The sequence below is a fragment of the Convolutriloba macropyga genome, chromosome 11 (assembly GCF_964194025.1).
Source record: "Convolutriloba macropyga chromosome 11, txConMacr16.3, whole genome shotgun sequence".
In the NCBI taxonomy this organism is placed as follows: domain Eukaryota; kingdom Metazoa; phylum Xenacoelomorpha; order Acoela; family Convolutidae; genus Convolutriloba; species Convolutriloba macropyga.
In genome coordinates this window covers 45,140,359-45,167,751 of record NC_134478.1, presented here as the reverse complement: position 1 = coordinate 45,167,751, position 27,393 = coordinate 45,140,359, and the positions used below count along the sequence as shown (strand labels likewise).

Sequence of the window (27,393 nt, the reverse complement as noted above, 5' to 3'; positions counted from 1 at the left end):
AATTCTCATCTTCGAGTCATCATCCTCAACTCCTGAGTCTGGCGCCTTAGACCGCTCAGCTATCCTGCCTTGCACGAATAACTGTCGAAGAGTTATAATGGGAATCAATAGTTTTGTTTGATTAGATTATTAAAAAATCTAATAAGAGTGGAATTTAAACCCACATACACGATCGAGTCCTAAAATTTTTGAATTTGTAGAGAGTCTTTAACCTGGAGCCCTTGACTGCTGTGGCTATCTTGCCTTTGTGAGTGTCACACGTATATTTTAAAAAAGGTGCACTAAAAATCTTGGGTTTCAAGGTCAAAGATTTAGTTTAAATTTATTTAGTTTATTACCTGATTAATGACTGACACAATCTTGATAGGTGTCAACAAATTGATATAGACAAAGCTCGGGCTTCGAGCAACATTAACAATTGTGACATATCATTATTTACTTGGCTAATTTACCACGGTGATAGATCCAATATTGGGTACGGACAAAACTGAGGATAAAACTCATTCATTGAACACCAAACCTACCTTCATAGTTAATCACTCTATTAGATCTTCATTTATTTGAAACCATTCTCTTCTGCTTTTATCTACTTATTAATTAAACTTCAATCCTTGTATTTTGAATAAGTACCACGCTCAATTACTAAAGATAATAAATGTTGCGCACAGGCGGCTGCAATAGTGGCGACAGAGATTAAAAGTAAATAGAAAACCACCACCCAATAATATTGAGCGTTGTACTAATTTCCCAGACAAATCTATTTTGTGCTTGAAAACCAACTTTTAAACTCTTAACTTCACGAACCGGGAGAGGAATTGTGGACTGCTGCCGGGATTCGACAAGAACAACTGCCATCTTCGAACTTTCAATTGAGTACTCCCTAAAAATTCGAATTGCATAAATCAGGGCGTACATGTTTTTTTGATAATAAAACAGCGTTCAGAAACATCAGTATTTTAACTTAACATCAGTATTTTAAAATACATCATTAAACGTCGAGTTTTTTTGCATTTATTGAAGAGGGAATTAGAGTGTCAATAAAATTTAAAAGCTGTTAACTAGAGTGCCGGAAAAATAGTTCGAGTTTCGAACAGAATTAGTGAAAGATTTTGAATAACAACAGCTTTCAAATAAAATAAGGATGGCGTGGCACTCCTCAAAAACGCTGTTACCGGAACCGTTTACTGGATCAAATGATTTTGAAAGTTATGTTAAACACTTTGAGCTCTTGTCACAAATACAAAAGTGGCTAAAGAAAAGAAACAGAAAGCGGCGCCGAGACCGAAATTGATGAACGGCCGCATTATTTGGCGTTAAAGTTACAAAAATCGGCTATTGATTTCTATCGTACACTTTCGGAGGACACTAGGAAGAGTTATGACGAGACCGTAAAGGCTTTCAGACAACATTATAATGAGAAACCAGTAGTGTTCCGGGGGAGGCTAGCTAGGAGAGTCCAGCAGCCCGGTGAAAAATTAACAGATTTTCTCGGTGATTTGCAAACATTAGCTTTGAAAGCGTACCCCCAAGAGTCCACAGAGATAAGAGAACATCTCATTTTGAGGGGATTCCTTGAAGGCATAGAAAATAGTCGGGTGCGACTCGACTTGAGAAAGAATTTAAGTGATGAGGATATGACTTTAGACAGAGCTTTAGAGAGAGCTCTACTCATAGAAGCAGTCACGAGAATTGAGGAGGAGGACAATGAGCCGCGGGTTTCTGCCATCCAGTCAAAGGAAAAATCACAGTTACTTAATTCGATTAATGACTTAGTGAGAACATTGCAAGCTAATCAACCTAATAGGCAAGAGAATCAAAAGTTTTCATAGCAAGGAGCGCGGCCAAAAGAGTTTCTGCGCGGTAGTGAGCGAAGTTCGAAGACAAAACGAAAGATAGAAATAGAAATACTAATAGCAGAAGCAGCGCTGAGCATAGACGAACCAATTACGAAAGTAGAGCGCGTTCGCCAACACCTGGAGATGAGAAGAGAAGCCGAGATCAATCGCGCGAGAGTCGTGCCGAGCAGTCGAAGGCAGCGGTGAGTTTCGAGAAACAAGAATTTCGCCGTTGCGGTCAGCGAAACCATGCATCTAGGGAATGCAAAAATTGTTTCGAATGTGCGAGCCCAAATCACTTCAAACGAAATTTTCCGTATTTAAACGAGAACTAGCTGGAAATGGCAGGGCTTCATTTTCAGCTGGCTACGTAAAAACCTTGCGTGGCGGAAACAGCCCAGTGGAGGCGTTTTTTTGCAAAAAAAAATAATAACAGACAAATTGATAATGGCCTTAATTGATAGTGGAAGTAGTGCTAATATTATAAGCGACACACTCTACAAGCAATTGGGGGAACCGAGCCAGATCAGAATGTGCAAAAAATATAATAGCTGCCAACAACGGGACAGCAGATATTCAAGTTCAACTTCAGAAATTTACATGTGAAATAACAGTTGAATTTCTAGTGAGCAGAATTGAGATAACGCCCTGTTTATTAGGCATGAAATTCTTATACAATTTTGACTGTATTTTAAAACCCAAAAAAAACGAACTGTTCTGCGGAAAAATTGGGAAAAATTTACAGTTGTCCCCATCACAACGAAGTAAGAGAAACTTGCTTTTAATTGCGGCAGAGGATCACGATTTACCTTGTCGCTGCGAAGTTTTCATTAAATGTAGTATTGTTGATGAAGAAGGTAACAAAGCACAACAAACTGATATTATAGTCTAACCCCTAAAGGAGTTTGAAGACAAATCACATTTATTAATAGCGAGATCGCTAAATGATATAATTTGTATCGTATTTATACAATTGCTGCATGTAACCCACTGTACCCAATTGTCGTCAAATTAGAAGACGGCAGTTTTCAACAATATGGAGAAACACCGAAGAAAATCGATCATGAAATAGATCAATGGCCGATGAATAATGACTTAAATTCTAGTGATCAAAATCTACATCGTAGCCTTTTTTCCCCATCAGATTTAAAAAAGAGTCAAATCGCTCGAACAATTTGCCAAAATAGTAAAGGAATCATCAGTCGAGAAGCGTTCCGAGACTCGGATGGAAAGTACAATGATGACAATTTTGTACTTTGGAACAACCAGTTTCAACAAGAGTTTTTTTAGCAAAGGAAATAACGATTTTTCGTAACTTAAAAACTGCAAACCTATGCGTTTGGACAAAAGCTAAGGACATTGCTGTGTCAGTCTTAACAGTCTACCTCATATTCCAATTTGTGAAAAATTTTCTTAAATTGTTCATCTATTTAGGATTAACATTAATGGAGCTTCGTGGCAACAACTGTTGCGGAATCTCGACCCTGTAACGGGAACACGTATGTATAATCAACTACTCAAATTAATTAATGAGCGCCGAGAACAAAAGAAAAAGATTTAAAAGAAAGAGTCCTTGAAACAGTCGGTTGTGTAAGAAAAAAAATTCTCGAGTTCGAGATTCGAACGGAAAAAAGTTAGCAGTCTTGAGTTCAAGGCCGAGAAGAAATGAAAATGAGTTGTCTTCGAGTTCAAGACCAAAGAAATATGAAAAAGAGTTGTCTTGAGGTCAAGACGAATATAAATAAAGGAAAAGTCTTGAGTTCAAGACTGAAAATATTGAGAAACTTTAGAAGCAAAAATGGTTTCTATTAAATATAGCAGGCAACGAGATCCCACAAATTGGTTAATATGTGTACTATATACTGGAGTTGTGGAAAGTTATTTCGGAGAATTCCCCGGGAGTGTACCGAGTGGAATCTTGTCTGTCAGGGACTCGGAAGGTGTCTACACTAGAACTTCTGGCACCCGCCAATATTCGGTCCCGAGCTCTGCAGACTGATGTGGAACTGCAAAACCAGTGCGCGCAGTTAGAGAAGTTGAAGAGTACAAACTCCTCTTTACTCCAAGAGGATCTTGTCGAGCTTCGACAAAAACTAGACAAACCTTGCGACAAAGCCCAAGAGGCAACAGAGAGGCATTGGGAAAACTGAGCGCCGAGTGTGAGGCGCTAAGAGATAACCTAAAGGCGGCGGCAGCTAGAAATGCCGAACAAGAGCAGTCAATCGACTTACTTAAGCAGGAGCTGGCCGATCTAAAAGGCAATGCTGATAAAAAAAGAGCGAAGCCATGGAGAAAATGGAGAAAGAGAATGAGCAATTGAGGTCAGAGCTTCGGCAGTTGGAAAACTATAACCAGTACTTGGCGAGTTAGTGCCGAAGGAAAGACACTATAATCGATAGACAAAAGCATTCTTTGAAGAACGAGTAAGCCAAAACGAAGGCCACAGAAAAGTGTTTATTCGAGATTCGGAATAAAAATGTATTGAATTGACCTGCGACATTGTACGAGATTTTTGTTGGTAAAAAGATCTGCTTCAAAAGATCAGATCAAAAAACACTACCACAAAATGAGCTTGTTGACGCACCCTGATGCTGGTGGAGATGAGGATTTTTTCAAGACCAATAATCGAGCGTACCAAATACTGATGAACGATGGGGCGCGAGAAGCGTACAACAATTTTGGGCTGGAAGAGGCAGAGAAAGTCATGAATGACGAAAAATGATACCTAAACTATTTATATGAAAAGTACAAACTTTTCGTATTTTAAAACGCTCATGCATCAAGAGCTGTAAAATTTGTTTGATTTTTATGTGAGTGAGTGGCACACTCTATTCTTATTGAGAGGGGGCAGTGTGAGTGTCACACGTAAATAAAAAAGAGGTGTACTAAAAATCTTGGGTTTCAAGGTCAAAGATTTAGTTTAAATTTATTTAGTTTATTACCTGATTAATGACTGACACAATCTTGATAGGTGTCGACAAATTGATATAGACAAAGCTCGGGCTTCGAGCAACATTAACAATTGTGACATATCAGTATTTACTTGGCTAATTTACCACGGTGATAGAACCAATATTGGGTACGGACAAAACTGAGGATAAAACTCATTCATTGAACACCAAACCTACCTTCATAGTTAATCACTCTATTAGATCTTCATTTATTTGAAACCAATCTCTTCTGCTTTTATCTACTTATTAATTAAACTTCAATCCTTGTATTTTGAATAAGTACCACGCTGAGTTACTAAAGATAATAAATATTGCGAACGGGCGGCTGTTATACCTTGCACTATATGCTATTGACCAATAGATTGCCAAATAGTTAATTTTTTTAGGAAATTGTTCAAAAAGGTGACAGGAGTGGAATTCGAACCCACACACACCAAGGTGTACCAGAATTCTCATCTTCGAAAAAATCTTGAGTCTGGCGATTTAGACCGCTCGGCCATCATGCCTTGCACTATTAACTGCAACTGCCGAAGAATTATAATGCGAATCAATAGTTTTGTTCGATTAGATTAGTAAAAAAAAATCTGACAGGAGTGGCATTTGAACCCACATACAAGATCGAGTCCTAAAAATTTTGAATTTGTATAGAGTCCTGAATCTGGAGCCCTTGACTGCTTTGGCTATCTTGCCTTGCCCTATATGCTTCTGACCAATAGAATGCCACACAATTAATTTTTATAGGAAATTGTTCAAATATGTGACAGGAGTGTGATTCGAACCCACGCACACAATCGTGTACCTGATTTCTCATCTTCAAGAAGCTCCTGGTTCTTGCGCCTTAGACCGCTCGGCCATCCTGCCTGGCACTATTAGCTGCTGAAGAATTAGAATGGCAACCAATAGTTTTCTTTGAATGACAAGAATTTGACAGGAGTTTTGAACCCACCCACATACCCGATCGAGTTCTAAGAATTATGAATTTTGAAAAAGTCTTGCACCTGGAGCATTTGAGTGCTTGGCTATCTTGCCTGGCACTATATGCTGCTGGCCAATAGAATGCCAAACCTTTAATTTTTATAGGAAATTGCTCAAAAATTTGATAGGAGTGGGATTCGAACCCACGCACACAATTGTTTTCCAGAGTTCTCATCTTCGCGTAACTCTTGAGTCTGGTGCTTTAGACTGTTCGGCCATCCTGCCTTGCACTATTAACTGCCGAAGAGTTATGATGGGAATCAATAGTTTTGTTGGATTAGATTAATAAAAACATATGACAGAGATGGCATTTGAACCCACATACACGATCGACTCCTAAAAATTTGAATTTCGAAAGAGTCTGGAATCTGAAGTTCTTGACTGCTTGGTTATCTTGCCTTGCACTATATTTTGCTGACCAATTAAATGCCAAAAATTTAATTTTAAGAGGAAATTGGTCAAAAATGTGACAGGAGTGGGATTCGATTCCACGCACACAATCGTGTACCAGAAATCTCATTTTCGAGAAACTCTTGAGTCGGGCGCCTTAGACCGTTCGGCCATCCTGCCTTGCACTATTAACTGCCAAAGAGTTATAATGGGAATCGATAGTTTTGTTTGATAAGATTAGAAAAAAAATCTTACACGAGTGGCTTTTGAACCCACATACACGATCGAGTCCTAAAAATTTCGAATTTCGAGAGAATCTGGAATCTGGAGCTCTTGACTGCTTGGCTCTCTTGCCTTGCACTACATGCTGCTGACCAATTGAATAACAAACTTTTACTTTTTATAGGAAATTGTTCGAAAATGTGACAAGAGTGGGATTCAAACCCACGCACACAATCGTGTACCAGAATTCTCATCTTCGAGAAATTCTTGAGTCTGGCGCCTTAGACTGCTCGGTCATCCTGCCCTGCTATGTTAAGTGCCGAAGGGTTATAATGAGAATCAATAGTTTTGTTTTGTTAGATTAGTCACAAATCTGACAGGAGTGGGACCTGAACCGACATACACGATCGAAAATCAAAAATTTTGAAATTTGACACTTGAATCTAGAGTTTTTGAGTGCTTGGCTATCTTGCCTTGCACTAAATGCTGCTGACCAATAGAAAGCCAAACATTTATTTTTTTATAGGAAATTGTTCAAAAATATGACAGGAGTGGGATTCGAACGCACGCACACTATTATGTACCAGAATTTGCATCATCGAGCAACTCTTGAGTCTGGCGCCTTAGACTGCTCGGCCACCCTGCCTTGCACTATTAACTGCCGAAGAGTTTTTATGGGAATCAAGTTTTGTTTCATTTGATCAGTAAAAAATCTAACAGGAGTGGAATTTAAACCCACATACACGATCGAGTCCTAAGAATTTTGAATTTTGAAAAAGTCTTGCACCTGAAGCATTTGAGTGCTTGGCTATCTTGCCTTGCACTATATGCTGCTGACCAATAGAATGCGAAACATTTAATTTTTATAGGAAATTGTTCAAATTTTTGACAGGAGTGGGATTGGAACCCACCGCACATCGTGTACCTTATATCTCATCTTCGAGAAACCCTTGAGTCTGGCGCCTTAGACCGCTCGGCCATCCTGCCTCGATTTATTAACTGCGTTATAATGACAATCAATAGTTTTGTTTGATTAGATTAGTAAAAAAAATCTATCAGGAGTGGAATTTAAAACCACATACACGACCGAGTCCTAAAAATTAAGAAGTTTTAGAGAGTCTTGGATCAGGAGCCCTTGACTGCTTAGGCTATCTTGACGTGCACTATATGCTGCTGACCAATAGAAAGCCAAACATATAGTTTTTATAGGAAATTGTTCAAAAATGTGACAGGAGTGTGATTCGAACCCACGCACACAATCGTGTACCAGAGTTCTCATCTTCCAGAAACTCCACCATCCTGCCTTGCACTTTTAACTGCCAAAAATTTATAATGGGAACCGATAGTTTTGTTTGATTAGATTAGTAAAAAGTCTTACCAGAGTGGCATTTGAACCCACATACACGATCGAGTCCTAAAAATTTTGAATTTCGAGAGAGTCTGGAATCTGGAGCTCTTGACTGCTTGGCTCTCTTGCCTTGCACTATATGCTGCTGACCAATTGAATTCCAAACTTTTAATTTTTATAGGAAATTGTTCAAAAATGTAACAAGAGTGGGATTCAAACCCACGTACACAATCGTGTACCACAGTTCTCATCTTCTAGAAACTCCGCCATCCTGCCTTGCTATTTAACTGCCGAAGAGTTATAACGGGAACCGATAGTTTTGTTCAATTATATTAGTAAAAAATCTTACACGAGTGGCATTTGAACCCGCATACATGATCGAGTCCTAAAAATTTTGAATTTCGAGAGAGTCTGGAATCTGGAGCTCTTGACTGCTTGCCTCTCTTTCCTTGCACTATATGCTGCTGACCAATTGAATGCCAAACATTTAATTTTCATAAGAAATTGTTCAAAAAAGTGTCAAGAGTCGGACCCGAAGCCACGCACACACAATCGTGTAACAGAAATCTCATCTTCGAGGAACTCTGAGCCTGGCGCCTTGACCGCTCGGCTATCCTGCCCTGGTATGTTAACTGCCGAAGGGTTATAATGGGAATCAACAGTTTTGTTTGGTTACATTAGCCACAATACTGACAGGAGTGGGACCTGAACCGACTTTCACGATCGAAAATCAAAAATTTTGAATTTTGGGAGACACTTGAATCTGAAGCTCTTGACTGCTTGGTTATCTTGCCTTGCACTAAAAGCTGCTGACCAATTGAATGCCAAAAATTTAATTTTAAGAGGAAACTGGTCAGAAATGTTACAGGAGTGGGATTCGAATCCACGCCGACAATCGTGTACCAGAACTCTCATCTTCGAGAAACTCTTGAGTCTGGCGCCTTAGACCGTTTCGCCATCCTGCCTTGCACTATTAACTGCCAAAGAGTTATAATGAGAATCGATAGTTTTGTTTGATTAGATTAGAAAAAAATCTTACACGAGTGGCATTTGAACCCACATACACGATCGAGTCCTAAAAGTTTAGAATTTCGAGAGAGTCTCGAATCTGGAGCTCTGGACTGCTTGACTATCTTGCCATGCACTATATGCTGCTGACAAATAGAATGCCAAATCTTTAATTTTTATAGGAAATTGTTCAAAAATGTGACAAGAACGGGATTCAAACCCACGTACACAATCGTGTACCACAGTTCTCATCTTCTAGAAACTCCGCCATCCTGCCTTGCTATTTAACTGCCGAAGAGTTATAACGGGAACCGATAGTTTTGTTCGATTAGATTAGTAAAAAATCTTACACGAGTGGCATTTGAACCCGCATACATGATCGAGTCCTAAAAATTTTGAATTTCGAGAGAGTCTGGAATCTGGAGCTCTTGACTGCTTGCCTCTCTTTCCTTGCACTATATGCTGCTGACCAATTGAATGCCAAACATTTAATTTTCATAAGAAATTGTTCAAAAAAGTGTCAAGAGTCGGACCCGAAGCCACGCACACACAATCGTGTAACAGAAATCTCATCCTCGAGGAACTCTGAGCCTGGCGCCTTGACCGCTCGGCTATCCTGCCCTGGTATGTTAACTGCCGAAGGGTTATAATGGGAATCAACAGTTTTGTTTGGTTACATTAGCCACAATACTGACAGGAGTGGGACCTGAACCGACTTTCACGATCGAAAATCAAAAATTTTGAATTTTGGGAGACACTTGAATCTGAAGCTCTTGACTGCTTGGTTATCTTGCCTTGCACTAAAAGCTGCTGACCAATTGAATGCCAAAAATTTAATTTTAAGAGGAAACTGGTCAGAAATGTTACAGGAGTGGGATTCGAATCCACGCCGATAAACGTGTACCAGAACTCTCATCTTCGAGAAACTCTTGAGTCTGGCGCCTTAGACCGTTTCGTCATCCTGCCTTGCACTATTAACTGCCAAAGAGTTATAATGAGAATCGATAGTTTTGTTTGATTAGATTAGAAAAAAATCTTACACGAGTGGCATTTGAACCCACATACACGATCGAGTCCTAAAAGTTTAGAATTTCGAGAGAGTCTCGAATCTGGAGCTCTGGACTGCTTGACTATCTTGCCATGCACTATATGCTGCTGACAAATAGAATGCCAAATCTTTAATTTTTATAGGAAGTTGTTCAAAATTGTGACAGGAGTGGGATTTGAATCCACGCACACAATCGTGTACCAGAATTCTCATCTTCGGGAAACTCCGCCATCCTGCCTTGCACTTTTAACTGCCGAAGAGTTATAATGGGAACCGATAGTTTTGTTTGATTAGATTAGTAAAAAATCTTACACGAGTGGCATTTGAACCCACAAACACGATCGAGTCCTAAAAATTTTGAATTTCGAGAGAATCTGGAATCTGGAGCTCTTGACTGCTTGGCTCTCTTGCCTTGCACTACATGCTGCTGACCAATTGAATAACAAACTTTTAATTTTTATAGGAAATTGTTCAAAAATTTGACAGGAGTGGGTTTCGAACCCACGCACACAATTGTGTTCCAGTATTCTCATCTTCGAGAAACTCTTGATTCTGGCGCCTTAGACCGCTCGGCCATCCTGCCTTGAACTATTAATTGCCCAAGAGTTATAATGGGAATCAATAGTTTTTTTTACTAGATTAGTAAACAAATCTGACAGGAGTGGCATTTGAACCCACATACACGCCCGAATCCTATAATTTTTGATTTTTTAGAGAGTCTGGAATCTGGAGCTCTTGATTGCTTGCCTAACTTGCCTTGCACTTTGTGCTGCTGACCAATTGAATGCCAAACATTTAATTTTCAAAAGAAACTGTTCAAAAAAGTGTCAAGAGTCGGACCCGAAGCCACGCACACACAATCGTGTAACAAATCTCATCTTCGAGAAAATCAATAGTTTTGTTTGTCTAGATATGTCACAAATCTGATAGAAGTGGAACCTGAACCTACATACACGATCGAAAATCAATAATTTCGCCTTTTGGCAGACTCTTGAATCTGGAGCTTTTGATTGCTTGGCTATCTCGCCTTGCACTATATGCTGCTGACCAATAGAATGCGAAAAATTTAATTTTTATAGGAAATTGTGCAGAAATTTGACAGGAGAAGGATTCGAACCCACGCACAAAATCGTGTACTATAATTCTCATCTTCGAGAAACTCTTGAGACTGGCGCTTTAGACCGCTTGGCCATCCTGCCCTGTTATGTTAACTGCCGAAGGGTTATATTGAGAATCAATAGTTTTGTTTGGTTAGATATGTCACAAATCTGACAGGAGTGGGACCTGAACCGACATACACGATCGAAAATTAACAATTTCGAATTTTGGGAGACACTTGAATCTGGAGCTTTTGAATGCTTGGCTATCTTGCCTTGCACTATATGCTGCTGACCAATAGAATGCCAGACATTTAATTTTTATAGGAAATTGTTCAAAAATACTACAGGAGTGGGATTTGAACCCTCGCACACAATGGTGTAGCAGAATTCTCATCTTCGAGAAGTTCTTAAGACTGGCGCCTTAGACCGCTTGTCCATCCCGCCTTGAACTAATTACAGCCGAAGGGTTATACTGGGAATCAGAAGTTTTGTTTGATTGGGTTAGTAAAAAATCTGACAGGAGTGGCATCTGAACACACATACACGATCGAGTCCTAAGTATTTTGAATTTTGAGAAAGTCTTGAACCTGGAGCCCTCGACTGCTTGGCTATCTCGCCTTGCACTATATGCTGCTGACCAATTGAATGCCAAACATTTAATTTTTATAAGAAATTGTTCGAAAAAGTGTCAAGAGTTGGACCCGAAGCCACGCACACACAATCGTGTAACAGAAATCTCATCCTCAAGAAACCATGAGTCTGGCGCCTTAGACCGCTCGGCTATCCTGCCCTGTTATGTTAACTGCCGAAGGGTTATAATGAGAATCAACAGTTTTGTTTGGTTAGATTAGCCACAATACTGACAGGAGTGGGACCTGAACCGACACACACGATCGGAAATCAAAAATTTTGAATTTGGAGAGACACTTGAATCTGGAGGTTTTGAGTGCTCGGCTATCTTGCCTTGAATTATATGCTGCTGACCAATAGAATGCCAAACATTTATTTTAATAGGAAATTGTTCAAAAATGTGACAGGAGTGGGATTCGAATTCTTGCACACTATCGTGTACCATTATTCTCATCTTCGAGAAACTCTTGAGTCTTTGATAGCGCAGGCATCCTGTCGTCAGCTATGGGATGCTGAACGGATAGAAAAGCAGCCAAAAGATTTGTCGTTAAATTGTTTAAAGAGCTGACAGGAGTGGAATATGAGCGCTCATACAACTCTTGTACAGTAATTCTGAAACTCCTCAGTTTTGCGCCTTAGACTGCTCGGCGATCCTGCCTTGCACTTTAAGAAAGAACTTCTAAGAAGAATTAGAACTGCAAACAATTATTTTTGAATGGATGTTTTTAAAAAATCTGACAGGATTGGGATGCGATTGCACGCACAGAATTGTGTGCCATAATTATTAAATTCCAGAAACCTCTGATTCTGGCGCTTTAGACCGCTAGGCTATCCTGCACCTCTCTATCAACTGCTGGATTGTTAGCAAGGAAACCAATCGTTTGGTTTAAGATGCTGAAGAATTAAAATGTAAACCGACCGACTCGTTTCTAAAGATATTTGAAAAATCTGACAGAATGGACATTAGAATCCAATCACACAATTGTTTACCAGAGCTCTCAACTTTGAAAAAATCAGTTTGGCGTCTTAGACTGCTTGGTCTCTCACCTTAAGCTGCTGAGGCGACAGATAGACAACCAGGAGTGGAATTTGAACTCCGTTACCCACTCGTGTGCTGTAATTCTGAAATTTGCGCAACTCTTAAATTGAGCGCCTTCGACCGCAAGGATATTTTGACTTGCACTATGAGTTGACGTGGAGTTAGTATGAAAAAGATTCGAGTTGTTCAGGAAAATTGTCAATAATCGGACATGAGCAGGATTTGAACAGATGCGCACATCCTGCACAGGAATCTTGTAATATGACAGGAGTTGGACCCGCATAAACGATCGTGTACAGTAATTCTGAACTTTGCGCAACTCTTATATTTAGGGCCTTCGACCGCACGGCTATTACGCACGCCTTGCATTAGAAGTTGCTCAGGAATCAGAATGACAAGCAGTTAAGTTATGTAGTTAAATTGTCCAAAAGACTGACAGGAGTGGAATTTGAGCCCACATACTATATCATGTAAAGGAATTCCGAACTTTGAGCAACTCTTAATTTTGACATCTTTGAACGCGCTGCCATCTTGGCTTGCACTATGAGTTGCTTAAGAGTTAAAATGGAAACCAGCCAAGTTTTTTTAAGGTTTATAAAACTGTGACGGGATTGACGTTAGAACCCACGCACACAATTGTTTACCAGAATTCATAAATTGAGAAATTCAGTTTCGCGCCCTAGACGGATCGGTCTTGAACCCTAAGCTGCTGAAGAGACAGAAAGACAACCATTTTGATTTTTGTGAAACTGTTCAAAAATCTGACAGCAGTGCACTTTGAGCCAACTTCCAAAATCGTAAACTGTATTTCTGAAATTTGTGCAACTCTTTAGTTGGGCGCCTGCGACCGCACGGCTATCTTGACTTGCACTTTGATTTGACGGGGAGTTAGTATGTAAACCAATCGAGTTGTTCGTGAAAGTTTTCAATAATCGGAGATGAGCAGGATTTGAACTCATACACACATTTTGCACAGGAATCTTATCATTGAGAAACTCTTCAATCTGAAGCCTCAGATTATTTGGCTTCGCATTGTAAGATTCTAAAGGATTAGAAAAGCAAGCAATTTATTTTTGTTCATAACTTCATGAATAATCTGACAGGAGTGGGATCCGCATAAACTATCGTGTACAGTTTTTGTGAACTTTGCGCAACTCTTATTTTTAGCGCCTTCGACCGCGTGGCCATTACTCACGCCTTGCATTAGAAGTTGCTCAGGATTCATAAAAGCAAGCAGTTAAGTTATGTAGTTAAATTGTCCAAAAATATGATTTGAGACACGTGGATATCTTTAGCACTACTTTGTGGCTACAATCTAACTCTAATTTAACTTAATCTTGCCACTGTCGCTGATCGACTTTCTGTTACCAAAACTTTTTGTTTCATAGACATAACTGCAGACGCTTATGTGTCTTTCCTGAGTTGTTATGAGCGCATAGCGGGAAAATTGGCTTTCAAAAATTTGTTTCCAAACTTTTACCATGTAAAATTTTTCCATAGTTTGTTTTTGAGTACATGCTGTAGTCGCTGTTTTAAGATCTCGATACATTATTGAGAAATGAGTTGCAGAGCTGAATACTCGATGCATCAAGTCATTTCTGCTCTTATGGTTTAATTAATTGTTAATCCTTTGCTTTTTGTCATTTTTAGTTATACTTTTCTCTGTTAGAAAAATCATCTGCATAAATGCACTAGCGGTACCATGCGACTTTTGTTTTTGCCCCCCCCCTCTGTTTTGATCTTTTTCAGTTGAGTTTTCCATTGTTTTTGTTCATTTGGGCAAGCTCTATTTTTATGATGGAGAAAATATGTACTCTGCAAAAAAATTGCCCCAACGGGTCTGCTGGTTCTTTTTTTAAAAAATCGTTAACAATTATTATTTTTACTATTTGTCAGGAATTGAAAATTAAGTTTCATTTTTCAGTTTTTGGTAAACAAAGTCGCTCATTTTTTTCTGAAATCACTTTTCCTTTTAATGGCATTTTGGGCTTGCTAGTTGATATATGAAACATTATATATATAATTTCAATATATCTGTTGTTTCAGAAGCACGCCTATTAAGAAGAGCATACACACAAGTCATTCTTTTAATGTTCTAATAACCCCACAAAATATCTCTTCAAGTAATCGATTTTTACTGAATTATACCTACGTTTATATTTGCTTCAAATCTGTACCGTATTGGGGAGTTATGGTGTTATTAGAGGTGAAAATCGGATCTATCCCCCAGTTAGCATAGAAACCCCCAATTACCGTAAATATCTTATGATGGGAAAATTTTCGGGGTTACAATGGGAAAGGCTCCATTTTCTCTGTGCTAATATTTCTGTATTGGTTTCTAGAAATGGCATAACAATATACAAAAATTTGTTAATTTTTATGGCATCGTTATCGTTTACAGGACCTCCTAACGAGTGGAATTCTGAGATAGTGTCCTCGTGTTGTCGATTCTTGTCTTTCTTCTGTCGAACCAGTTCTCAGAACCAGAAGGCGGTGTTTGAGAAGCTGGATTTCCTATTGGACAACATAACCATGGGATTGGGTAAGTCGAAGTTCTGCCATTTTCGAAACTGTCATTTTCCTTATAAACATTTTTAAATTTGCTGAATAAAATTTGGATAAAATAACTTCATGTTCGAGAATTGAAAATTCCAAATCGAAGACTTGAATACTTATAAAGTGTGCACTTTGTGAAGTTATTTCTTTTCGACCATCGAGAAAAATAATGTTGCATAACAAGAGATAAAGATCTTTATCTCTTGTTATGCAACATTATTTTTCTCGACGTTCATAAAGAAATAACTTCACAAAGTTCACACTTTATAAGTATTCAAGTCTTTGGGTTTGGATTATTGAGGTTTAAAATTTTTTTTGACACATTGTCCGCTTTATTCCACACGTTGTGTCACACAATCCCAGTCTGCTCATGCTCTTCCTGAACGATTAGCGTGGAAATTGTCTATTATATCATGAACCCGGGTCATCGATCATACAACTTTCTTGGATTTCGTACTATGTCATATATGATTCTTAGTAATCAGACTGGGTAATATATCATTTTTATGATTTCTTGGTAGTCATACAAAGATCATACAAAAAATAAAACCTACTCTCAAAAGGCTTCAATCGCTATGCTCCAGGTTACTGATATGGGAAAAATCAATCAAAGATGCATAAAGCGCATAATTTTTTTTATTCTTAGTAATCATACTAGGTCATATATGATTTCTTTGGTTTCATACAAGGATCATAAATGATTTGTATGATTTCTTAGTACTCATACAAGGATCATACAAAAATTTTCAAATGATGCCTCGGACGCTAAAAAAAATGTAGTGTTAACACTTAAGCATAGCGAAGTGATCCGTTTCAAAAATAAAAACAAATTTTTACCCACAATTTTTTGAAAGCATAAGAAGTTATGAAATTTTGTGCTTTTCTAGCTTATCCGAGCCTGCGTGGTTCGACGCCTCTAGATGTCGCAGCTGCCTCTATGAAGAACAACGAGGAACTGGCACTCGCTCTCAGACAACACCACCTCGAAAGTGTCATCAAGTGTCTGGGTGACTGTGGTCTCGCCAGTAACTCCATTCTTCTAGCTAGGTTCGGTTTAGTGAGCTTCAACACGGTATCGACGAGTCTATTTTTACGGATTAGAGGCCTTTTTAGAACTGTTGTAATTTCGCAGAGCTATTTAAAAACTGAGAGCAACCTCAAGACAAGGTCCCAGGCGATAATGATTATCTGATCACAGATTTCCATAGAAAAATAACCTTGAGTTATCTGGCTATCCAATTTTTTTTTGTTTTCATGCTGTTATGATTAATCTGTTTTTTGATCAGACTGAAAAAGAGCTCAAAATTATTTTTTCTATATATTGCGTTCAAAATTACCTCGACTGGGATTCAAATATGCGTGAAAAGCGCGTGTTATCAACCCATTCGAGCTTTTTCATTAGACTAAAGTTCCCTTGAATTTATGCCCTGTCAAATTTACGCAACCTAAAAAGTACTCAAAGTAGCAACTGATCGCATTACTGATCACACCAAAACTTCCTGTCAGATTATCTTACGCTCAATATATCTCAGTGAACTTCTGTTCGATGAAAAAACAGCCTCTAATCAAACAGCGTTTATCATTTGACTGAACGCGTGAAAATATTTTGCCGGATCAGACAAGTGCTCGAAGACACCGGTGGTCAGATTTAAAATCATAGTTATTACTAAGTCATAGCAAAGTATGCTTCGAATACGCTATTGAGTAGACTAAATTTACGTAGAAAAGAAATTTGAGTGAAGTCAACAAAAACGGATTCAAAATAACTAAGTTTGCAACATTTGATAGCCTAATATTGTGTCAATTTGGCCTGAAAGGGTCTGATCAGAAGAAATTTCCGTACTGGTTTTTCCGTACAGAGCGGGACCATGTCCTGAGTTCGCTCTTAGTTGTCAAATACTGTGTCTGAATAATTTATCACTCAATTCAGTGCTTTAGCACGCATAAGGGAACCTTATGCTTAGAGATTCAGAGATTCAAAAATAGGTTGCTGGTCTGAGAAAGAGTCACCGGAAATGTGTGGAATTAGATTTTGGCTTATCCTAGCTTACACTTAGCAGCAAAATGTGTCAAGAAATCAGGTTTTTTTAAGAAAAAATTATATTTTGACATATATAAAAATCATTTTGAAATTGGTTTTTCATAGATACCGGTGAGCTAGAATTTCAATATTTTCTATGGCCACGTCATAATCAAGTATGAGCCTCATTAAAAGATTGGTTGATGAATTCTTCGGAACCAAAATTTACGACAATTTTCAACTATATTGCAACTTTAACACCACGTGAACGTTGATTAGTCTTATTTGAACATTAAACGGAAAAACTTCTCCAGTGATGTCGAAAATCTACAGCAATTTTTTCCAGAAGGCAGAGGAGAAAACCATTAAAGTTTTTAGCAAGAAATACACATTTTTGAATTTGTTAGATTGTTTAGAGTAGGGAGCTTTTCATATTCTAGTTAACCAGAAAAACTGCTTTTTTTATACGGTAAAGAATTTCTTTACTCAATATAAGAATAATTCTATAAAAAAATTTTCAAAAAAACTACATAACGAGTGTCTACCGGTACCAAAACAAACTATTTACAAAGAATGTGGCTGCTACTTCCCACCGTCTTTAGACGCCCGATGTGGAAAGCGCTAAGTAGTTTCCACACGGCATTTAAATAACCTAAAATAGAAAATACTTCTAAAGAAATGTGATTACTAGTTACGTTCGGTAGTAAGTTCGTTTCTCAATATTTAAATCCTTTTGGAGTGATTCAGCAGGTATGTCTAAGACACTTTTATCAACAATGATTGCTAAATTTAGTGATTTTACTGCATTTAAATGAAATCTAATTACGGCAATTTTGCGGTCTGCGATTTGGCAAAACGTATTTTGCGGCAGAAAATAGATTCCAATTTTGAACTTCCAGTGTCAGAAATTTCCATATAGGGCAGCGCGTTTTCTTCCGCAAAGGTTGTAAGTACGTTTCACACGTACAATCTAATATGATAGAAAAAGTGAAATCTGATTACAAAAGTGAGTAAATTCAATCAAAAATTTGGTACCAGTGGACACTCGTAAAGTATGAAAACGGTTTTTTTTCAAATATTAATTTACTTTGTCAAGCTGTGATGGCCTTGATTGCTGGTTTTATGTTCTAATTATCAAACTTTAGAGCAAAGCGATTTCAAAAGTTGGCCATTCTTTGCTTATATCTTTGTGCCAACGCTCTAATTTCAATTTTGTTTGCACCGAAAGTTTAATTTGGTAATAAATTTTAAAAGAAGAAATTTTTGCTCCTCTTGGTTTTGTTTACTAATTCATGGTGTTTTGCAGAGGAGTTGCGGATATAGGCTGGGACCCAGTAGTGGGAGAGAGACTTCTAGACTTCCTCAAAACAACAGTGTGGGTGTCAGGAGAAAGTGTGGAACAAAACGCGTTCCAGGTTAGTATTAACCACCCCCCCCCCCCTCCCCTCCCGGTATCGGACATATAATTGGGCTTGCATGCCATTTGAGCAACCGGTCCAAATATACGGTATACAAGATGTGGGTCAGGCTATTCAGAGATTTTGAGGAAGTTTGTGAGACTTGGGCTTGAGATATCTGTTTACGAATCATTGCATCATGTTTACAATGGTGTAAAAGTTATTGTGTGTGTGTGTGGGGGGGGGGCAGTTTTTCTATCGGTTATAGGCTTGCATTCTCAAAAAATATTTATACGTATAATTGTTGGTTTTTTTCAACTTCTAACTGTAGAATGGGAAAGGAATGTAAATTTCGACGCACTCTATCATTTTATTGAACATTAATGTTCTTTAGATTGTCCGGATGCTAGTACGCAGACCCGAATGTCTCGGACCCGCTCTTCGTGCTGGTGGCCGAGGACTCCTAGAAGCCGTAGCAGAGGCTATCGACCTCCAAAAGACACACAATGCTATTCTTTACCCTGCCACGGCCTCTTCCGGATCCGAGGGGAAGTCGGGAGACGAACGAGAGGGTGGATCAGAGTCGGTTGGAGGTCACCTGGATGATCCCAGTTCGGCTAGTTGGACTGATGATCGTTCGTTGATTATGATTGGATCGGCAGCTGTTGCCGGTGGGGATAATATATCAATGAGGAAAGATCAGATCTCGTTCAAATCTGGGCCACATTCGGTTGTCATGTTCAACCTCGAGTTAGTTTAAGCTTTGAACCACTTTGTTAAAATTGGGTTTTCAACTAATGTTACTGGGTCTAGGAAAGAAACGTTCCACGGAAATATAACAGTCTGATTCTTATAGGAAACAATAAGCCCCCGCGAAAATAAACCACCTTTCTAACATTGCATTTCGGTTATGATAGTTTGTTCGATTGCAATAGTTTTATATCGGTTTTTCTACTACCAATTAATTTTAACAGTGTAATACAGGGAAATTGTGACTATAAAACGGCCGATAACACATTCTATCATAATTCGGAAATTAATTGATTATGAACTCTGTAGTTATTGATTGCCTGATTATTACATTCTCTGGAATAATAATCTGAGTTTATGTATGAAATGTGTAGTTAAAAAGTTGTGTTTTTAGACCTACTCCAGATGACGTGCAAATTGGCGACGCTGTTCTCGATTTCTATTCCGCTTTGATCAATCTCCTCGGATGCTGCTCACCTGGCGATGATTCCTCCAAATTCTCCGACTCCAAACCATCAGAACCAGTCCACACGACCAGCGCGGGAGGCGGCGGCGAAACCCAGAGAGTCCGGGCAATTCTTCAAAGTCTGGTTCCAATGGAAGACTTGGAGGGAATTCTGGGAATGACGTTCAGTCTGCCTTCGATTGAGATCTTGCAGCAGGAATCTCATGAGAACTCAGCAACAACTGCGGATGAAGCGACATTGAGCAAGCATTGGGTGGGGCCTCTGAAACCACATCACAAAGCGGCAATTGTCAAGTTCTGGGATAGGGTGTATGGTATCAATGACTCGGAGACATTGCAGCAGTTGATTTCTATTGGCTTCTTGCCTGATTTGAGAACGGCAGTCATCTTGGACACGGTTAGAATGCATTTCATCAATTGTTTTCAGATTTTATTCACAATAGACTTTGTGCTCAATTCCCGGGTCGACTTTTCACCCTTAATCAGATATGATTAGAGATGAACAAAAATAGAGAAAACTTTTACTTAAAACTTTTGTCTGTGTTTAGTTTCTGTAAATTTTGGCTCTATCATTGCTTGTCACTCAATTTTGCGATCAACCATCTTTGTTTTTTTTTTCAGATGATTTTCTTCCCGTGAGGGCTTGCTTCGAAAGATATTAAGCAAAGGCCTTGTTGTCAACCTCAAGCCGTTTTATCGACTTCAAAATTCTCTCCCATTCTAAGCATTCTGCGTTCAAATTTTATTGATTATTTAAAGTAAAGTGGAGGATAGAAATGAATAGTAAAAAATGGTTTGCTTAATGTTATTCCAATACCAAAAATGAGACACTACTGTCACTCTACGAAATAACAAGACACGAGACTGTCAATATCTGCCTAATTAGCCTGAAAGGAGAAATATTGAGAAAACGAACCTCTTATGCGGCGTGCCAATTGCGCACTTAAGTCATGAAAATGAAATTTCTTCGGCTGAAATTTACAAAAACCGTAGAAAACATTTACAATTACATCTTGAACATTGGCTCTCTTTTGCCAAAAGTTACAAATTTTGTTCAACTTTTAAGCAAAGTATTATGAAATAAGATTAATTCAGCAACTTGAAAGGAAATCTTGCTTAGTACTGTTCAAACTTTTCATATTGTGGAGGAATTTTTAAACTGTAAACTAATTTTTGTTCTTATAGCCGGTAAAAGCACATTTGTGACCGGAAGTTTCGGCAGACGTGGGGAGACGCTGCGTTTTGTAGTTTTTTTTCAAATTTCAGAGCATTTAATTGCGTTTTTGTTCAAAATTTTTTGTTCTGGACTGTATTCTCGAAAAACTTTTCTTCTCCCGAAGCGTGTTGATAATTTTAGATATTAAAATAAAATCACTACTTAAAATTGCAAGATTTTTGTATTGCAAAAGAACTATTGAAATTTGTCAAGCTACCAAGTATTGAAATCTTTCATTTAAAATATATTGCGGATTAGTTTTAATTTCTATTTTTCTATTGGCTTCAAAAGCATTAGTTGAGCGATCTGTTATAGGCTCCTGTTAATTGATAGGATCTGTTAACTGATTGAATAATCAATTTTAGTGTCTGAGGTGGCCTGTGCTTATTGTGTTTTGGATGGTTTCAGGTTAGAGAAGTAATGAATTTAACATCGATGGTTCCGGATTTATCCGTTTATCGTGTGACATCTTATATGAGGTTCTTTCAGATTTTTTCCTTAATTTTTATTGTATAGGATCTGATGTAATTGTTTGTTAAATTAGATAGAATAGTTGTGCAATTTTAGCAAGTATCCTAAGTAATCTGAACAAGTTTTCAAAAAGTGTAAGGTCTAGAAAAAACGCCTTACAAAGTCAGTGTCCTTAATTTTTTCATCGCAAAAGATTCTCAGACAATTTCGGAAGCCAAAAATCCTCATGAGTTAAATGTACTGTAGACAAAAGGCGGCCTTTACAGTTTTTGTATTGAAAGTTGGTTTGTTCTTTTAAAAATTAACTTGCACGATATTGAAATTTTGACGTTTTTTTTTATTTTTACTATGTTTAAGAACTATACATCTGACTGATCATTTTGTTGAAATACGTTGCTGCCCCTAGTGATAGAGAACTTCGTGTTAAATGTCCTTTTGGATACTAAATTTATTATTTTGAGTTCTTTTGCGATCAATATCTGTGCGTTAGTAATTTCACCATAATGTGTGAGTTACTAATTTGAGGTTTAAACCTGCAGCTATTCATTTTTTTTAATTACAAAGGAAGTGTGTCGCAATTATATTAGTTCTATGCTGTTCTCACGCTATTTTTGCGTAATAGATTTTTCAACCGACGCTTCTGATTTTTTGTCCTCAAAAACGGTAAGAACAGGTGAAGCCTAGAGGACATTAAGTCGCTGAGCTCTTCTCTTAGATCTGCGCTAGTCTCTAACTGTTCATTTCATCAACTTGCTGACATGACTTAAAATCATTTATGAAAAGGGATCCCCTCCTTTAGCCCCCGCTCACTCCAATCCACCCCCCTCGTCCATCTCCCCGGTTTGGAAGCAATTTGCCAGAAGCTATGAAAATTTTTTTGATCTGAGAACGTGTCTCACAACTTCCTAGTCAGGCTATGCAATAACTGATAAGTGCCCATGAAACAACTTTTTCGAAATATTTTGTTTGGTTCTTACATCATTAAAAAATCCAAAACTACTGAGGCAAAAAATGTCCAGCTGTGAATTTCTTTGATTTTTCTCAAGCATTCGCATGTGTTAAACAGTTGCATTGAAGCTGACTACCAATTTACAAGTAAATAAATTCCTGCTTATACAGTTTTTGCCCAGGGATCCACGAATTTTAATTTTTAGGCTTCAGTAGCTGGTACCGATTTCTCAGTTGCCCTAAACCGCTACATCTGTCAAACAGTCCTCCCATTACTCACCCGAAATGCCCGACTGTTCGAGGGTGCTGCAGAATCGGACCCCAACCTGGTCGAGACGTTCCTAATCACAATCTACAGATTCTTCCGGTGTCGCACTTTGTCAAACGCGCAAAGAGCAATTGTGAACTCTTTTCTGTCTTGCGTGATTCAGTTTGTGAAACCACAGACTATTCATAACCTGCTGCTGACGTTGTCGAGACAATTGGCCGATTTGGAATCGTACAATGAAGTTGTTTATGAGGTTTGTTACACTTGTTAATATTAATAGCCTCTCACTGGTTTAACTTTCTTCAAAGACATTTAGTAAGAATATGATTCCTTTCAACTCATAAGTTAGGTTGATAAAAAGTAAAATTTAACCATAAATTTAAATTAAAAAATTTTCCGTGTGACATTTACTTAGCGTTTTCCCTTAAAAAGCTGACCTATTCTTAACTGTATGGGGTCGAGTATTTTCTGAAAATTGATTAAGAATTGCGCTGAAAAAGATTTCTAAAAATATTTAGCTCAGAGTTCTATTCCATTTACGCACAATATTGTGCTATAATTATATGCAAAGGTGTTTATATTGTTGTTCCAAATGCTTGTAGTTATTGTAACCCAGTGAATGTTTCGGTTCCAGGCACTGAGTACGTTCCTGCAACACAACCAAGATTACTACTCTGGCATTGAGAACCCAACCAACTCCATAATTGGAGTAGTATCAGAGGAAGAGCGCAGTGTCCTCCTACGCATGTTCGAAACATTCTTCGAAGCATTGATCAAAAACGGAGACATCGACCTCATTGACAAAGGAAACCCTAGTTTAACCCTAATGACATATAAAAACTATTTTTTCAAATCACTTTCTAAAACATCGAAAACGTTACCAATGCATGCAAAATTATTTATAAACTTTTTTTACTGGAACGTTGAAGCTGTGTAATTGTTTGTTTTCACATTTAATGTTTTTTTTTACAAATTCGACATTTTTTTCACAAGTTTTGAATCGTTCAGGAATTTGTGAAATTTGGCATTTCCTAATTCTTCTATCATTATAGGCTTATCTGGCAGTTTGCAATGTTTCCAATAATGCTCTTGGAAACTGAAGAAGTCAAAATAACTTTAAATTTGGCAATATTAGCGAAAAAATACTAATTATAGAAACATTGGCATTAGTGTTAAACTAGGGATGCCGGCTTTGCTGTCAATCGTTGGAACCATACCTCCGGATTACCTAAACAAAAGTGTGGAGACATTGACAATTAAAAACAGGAAGAAATCGTCTGTGGATCCGAAAACAGGACAGTATATTCCTAGGAGTTCCAATTTTGACTCGATCAATTTGAGCAAAGACTTGGCGGAATTTACGCTCAAGTATTCGGAACAAGTTCACGACGAATGGTCGAAAGAATTAGTAAGAATTTTTTCTTGCGTTTGGTTCATCTATTAATTCTTTCTAATTCTATTTTATTGGAAAATCTTGGTTAAACCAAGAAAGAATTGTGATGGCTGTTCTTCTATTTGCTTTTTAAATAATGATAAATTGTTTACGGATCCGTATATTACAAAAGATCACTTGCAATATTAAAAAGACAATTCACAATTTAATACTTTAAATGCGTTCCGATAGGACATGATTGACCCTTATGGATCGTTCTCAGATGCCTGTGTGGCGGGTATAAATAATCTTAGAGCTCATTCTTATTCAGTGGACAGGAAATATTATATTTTCTCACATGCAATATAAGATTTTCAATTCTTAGTAGTCGTATATAGAAATTTTAGGTGTACAAAATGGCATTATGGTCGGTATGATGTGGTCGGGTGTTAAAAATTTTTCTTCTGTCTCAAAAAAAGCGGGCAAACTTCATGAAAAAGATCTAGTATTAGATTTCTGTTTTCTTTTTTTTGCATTAGATAAATCTCGCTGATCTTTCTGATTAACAAAAATTGATTAAAGAGGCCTCTAATTACGATATTTAATATAGGAAAAAAATTGCTGGGTATAATTGTGTTCTCCTCATTGGATGAGACAATAATTAAATGGGTTTTTTTTCTGGATCTTCACCGGCTCGGTTCTATGATCAGACAATTAACGGTCGAGGACACTAGTAAAAGCGAGTTTGCCCGAAGTCTGATCACAAACGAGGTGTTTGCTGATTATAAATGAGGTATTATCTGATCATGGCGGATTATCTTATGGTTTTGACTGATTAGGGTTGTTTTTAGGCGAAGAGATCATCGTCGGTTGTCATTAATGGTTTAATAAAGATGAATCTGAGCTCATATTGTTTCAAATTAGGGCTGCTTCACAGCCTTCTTTGTAATATGGTAGCTTTAATTTGACCTATTATCACTTTTACTTTTTCTTTTAAAAAAATCAGCATCATATTGCGGTATCGTTATTTATCAACATATCTCAAAAATACGATAGCGCGTAATTTAACCAACAGAACGTTTCTAAAGCAGAGCAAATGCTAAAAACAGTTTTCATTCTAGCTTGAAAGTGGCTGGACCTATGGTTTGAAATTCGACGATGACAATAAAAAAGCGCCCAATTTGAAACCATTCAAACTGCTACACGACACAGACATCGAAGAGTACAAGATGATCATTAGGCAGAAATTGAGAATAGTCCTTTCACTCGGTTTCCAAGTTGAGAAGAAGTTCAACCCGAATACAGACCCTGGCCAGGGTGGAAATACTGGAATGAGTGGAGGAGGTGGAAGGGGTAGAAAAGTGTCCAACTCGTCCGGCGGAGCACCACAAGTTGCAGCTCCGCCTTCAATCGCGGTTAGAAATTTCTGAACCAAAAAGTTACAGCAAATTTGTTCAAATCTTATTGTGCTTTTTATTGAATTGATTTCGATTATCACATTCAACTTTGTTCCAGAACTTCCGACCGAACCCTCTGGACCTCTCCTCAGTGGCACTCACCAATGAGCTCATAGACCTGGCCAATCTAGTGGGCGAATGCTGTCATGACTTGGCCAATAATGCTATGATCAACGACTCCCACAGAAGAAGCAAGAAATTTTGAGATAATAAAACAAAATTTGAACCTATATGGGTAGGACATAAAAAGGGGTTTATCTACGTTCAATAACCCGCAATGAGTCACCACAAATAGTTATATTGTTAATTCAGTACTTATATTGTAACGTTGGCAACTGAGAACAATAAGAAAACGGAGACTAAAGCTTGCCCAGTGAAAGGAAACTTGATACACGTTGACATGTCATGCAAGATGTTAATAACTCTTGCAGAACTTGACCAATCTTGCCAAGATATTGATAGGAAAAAGATGCTTCAAGTTTTGTTTCCCGCCTCGTGACAAGTTTATCTTTTTAATATCAATTTCAGATCGTGCCGTAGAGCATACGTTTGTGCCGTATGAATTGCTGACATTGGAGGAGAAGTCGAAGGAGTGGAAGGCATCCCACAACTTCATCAAGTTCCTCATTGTATGCGGATTCCAAGTCACCAAGTGAGATGACCGTCATTGATGTTCAATTTTGATGAATTTCGGAACCCTTTTTATCTCTGAAACTCTCTATATGCTTCTTGTTGAAAGTGTAAGGCCCAATTTTGTCTAACCATAGAGTGAGGGCTCCTAAAAGTGAGAAGGAATTTCTGAACGCATATGTTCAAAACAGTCCCAGCTAACTTAAGTAGATCCGATATTCGAATTGATCATACAATATATCAAGATAGTTGGTTAAGGTGTTATTATGGGAATTATGGAAAACAATTCGAAAACAATAAATGTCAGTTTAGAAGTTTAGATAAAAGGTAATCTTTCGAAGATATTCTACACATCCGTTCATGTCCGCTTCCGATGATGCAATCAGATTTCTTGTATTTATTTTGAACCAGATCCTCCGAATCTGACTTTGGCAGTGACTCTTCTTTGGCCAGTCCTACTCTAAACCAAAAGAGGTTTTCACTCATCCTACTGGAAAAGGTCATGGTAATCGCAGAGAGGGCTTCTAAGGCCATCAAAGACTCCAAGGCTGTCGCAAGTCTGGGTAACTTTTCATTCATTACTTGGATCTTTTCTGTTTGTGCCCCCTCTCAGCTTAGTTATTATTTGGTGCATATTATTTGCACCACCAGCAGCACGTGGATGTTATTTACATAATAATTTAATATGTAATGACAACTTCTCTGTAACTACAGGGTGCATAACGTACTGGGGTCACAATTGGAAAAGACACCATTACTCAAACAAAACCTAGGATTGCTGATTTTCTAAAATGCCTTCGTTATTAAATTGATGACCTTGACCTAAGCTGTGATAATATTTGTGCGATTTAACCACCATCAAGACTACTGACCACGTTGAATGAAAACCTGGTAAGAACAGGATCTTTTCCCTTTGTGCCCCCCATTATAGTGGGTACATATTATTTACTCCCACACGCGCATTTGCCATTTTTTTTACATAATGATTTAATATGTAATGACATGTGACGGCATCATTTTCGTTTAGTTGAGGGCTCGGCTGCATCTCAAACTTCCACCCCAGTGCCAGAGATAGTGGGCAAATTTGCCCATGTGGTCATTCCCGTGATCCATCACTATGTATTCCTGCATCGTACATACTACACTGGCACTAAGGAGTCCAGCAGTAACAGACCCTCTGATCACGCGCCCAGCGTCGCGCTGAGAACAACAAGGGTGAGATATGCTCTGGTATTAGCATCCCTTTAGCTCTATAAATGTCCCAAGCAATAACTTCAACAAAATGTTCAACTGACA

General features: G+C 38.1%; 1 protein-coding gene and 1 non-coding gene across 6 annotated transcripts in view; one reads left to right on the top strand and one right to left on the bottom strand.

The window, feature by feature from the left end:
- The window catches only part of LOC142349664 (ryanodine receptor 2-like), a 227,570-nt gene that overhangs the window by 109,180 nt on the left and 90,997 nt on the right, over window positions 1-27,393 (top strand). For all 5 annotated transcript variants that reach the window (XM_075401386.1, XM_075401387.1, XM_075401385.1 and 2 more), the window contains exons 31-43: window positions 14,948-15,088; window positions 15,990-16,149; window positions 18,429-18,537; window positions 18,914-19,269; window positions 19,664-20,132; window positions 22,577-22,891; window positions 23,273-23,445; window positions 23,821-24,046; window positions 25,132-25,425; window positions 25,526-25,658; window positions 25,996-26,119; window positions 26,509-26,660; window positions 27,125-27,312. In XM_075401386.1, the coding sequence (XP_075257501.1) occupies window positions 14,948-15,088; window positions 15,990-16,149; window positions 18,429-18,537; window positions 18,914-19,269; window positions 19,664-20,132; window positions 22,577-22,891; window positions 23,273-23,445; window positions 23,821-24,046; window positions 25,132-25,425; window positions 25,526-25,658; window positions 25,996-26,119; window positions 26,509-26,660; window positions 27,125-27,312 (2,840 nt within the window). The remainder of the gene's footprint in view (window positions 1-14,947; window positions 15,089-15,989; window positions 16,150-18,428; window positions 18,538-18,913; window positions 19,270-19,663; window positions 20,133-22,576; window positions 22,892-23,272; window positions 23,446-23,820; window positions 24,047-25,131; window positions 25,426-25,525; window positions 25,659-25,995; window positions 26,120-26,508; window positions 26,661-27,124; window positions 27,313-27,393) is intronic.
- On the bottom strand, window positions 10,258-10,360 carry Trnal-aag (transfer RNA leucine (anticodon AAG)). Its single transcript is given in 2 exon segments — window positions 10,258-10,304; window positions 10,322-10,360. It is a non-coding gene; the product is annotated as a tRNA-Leu (tRNA).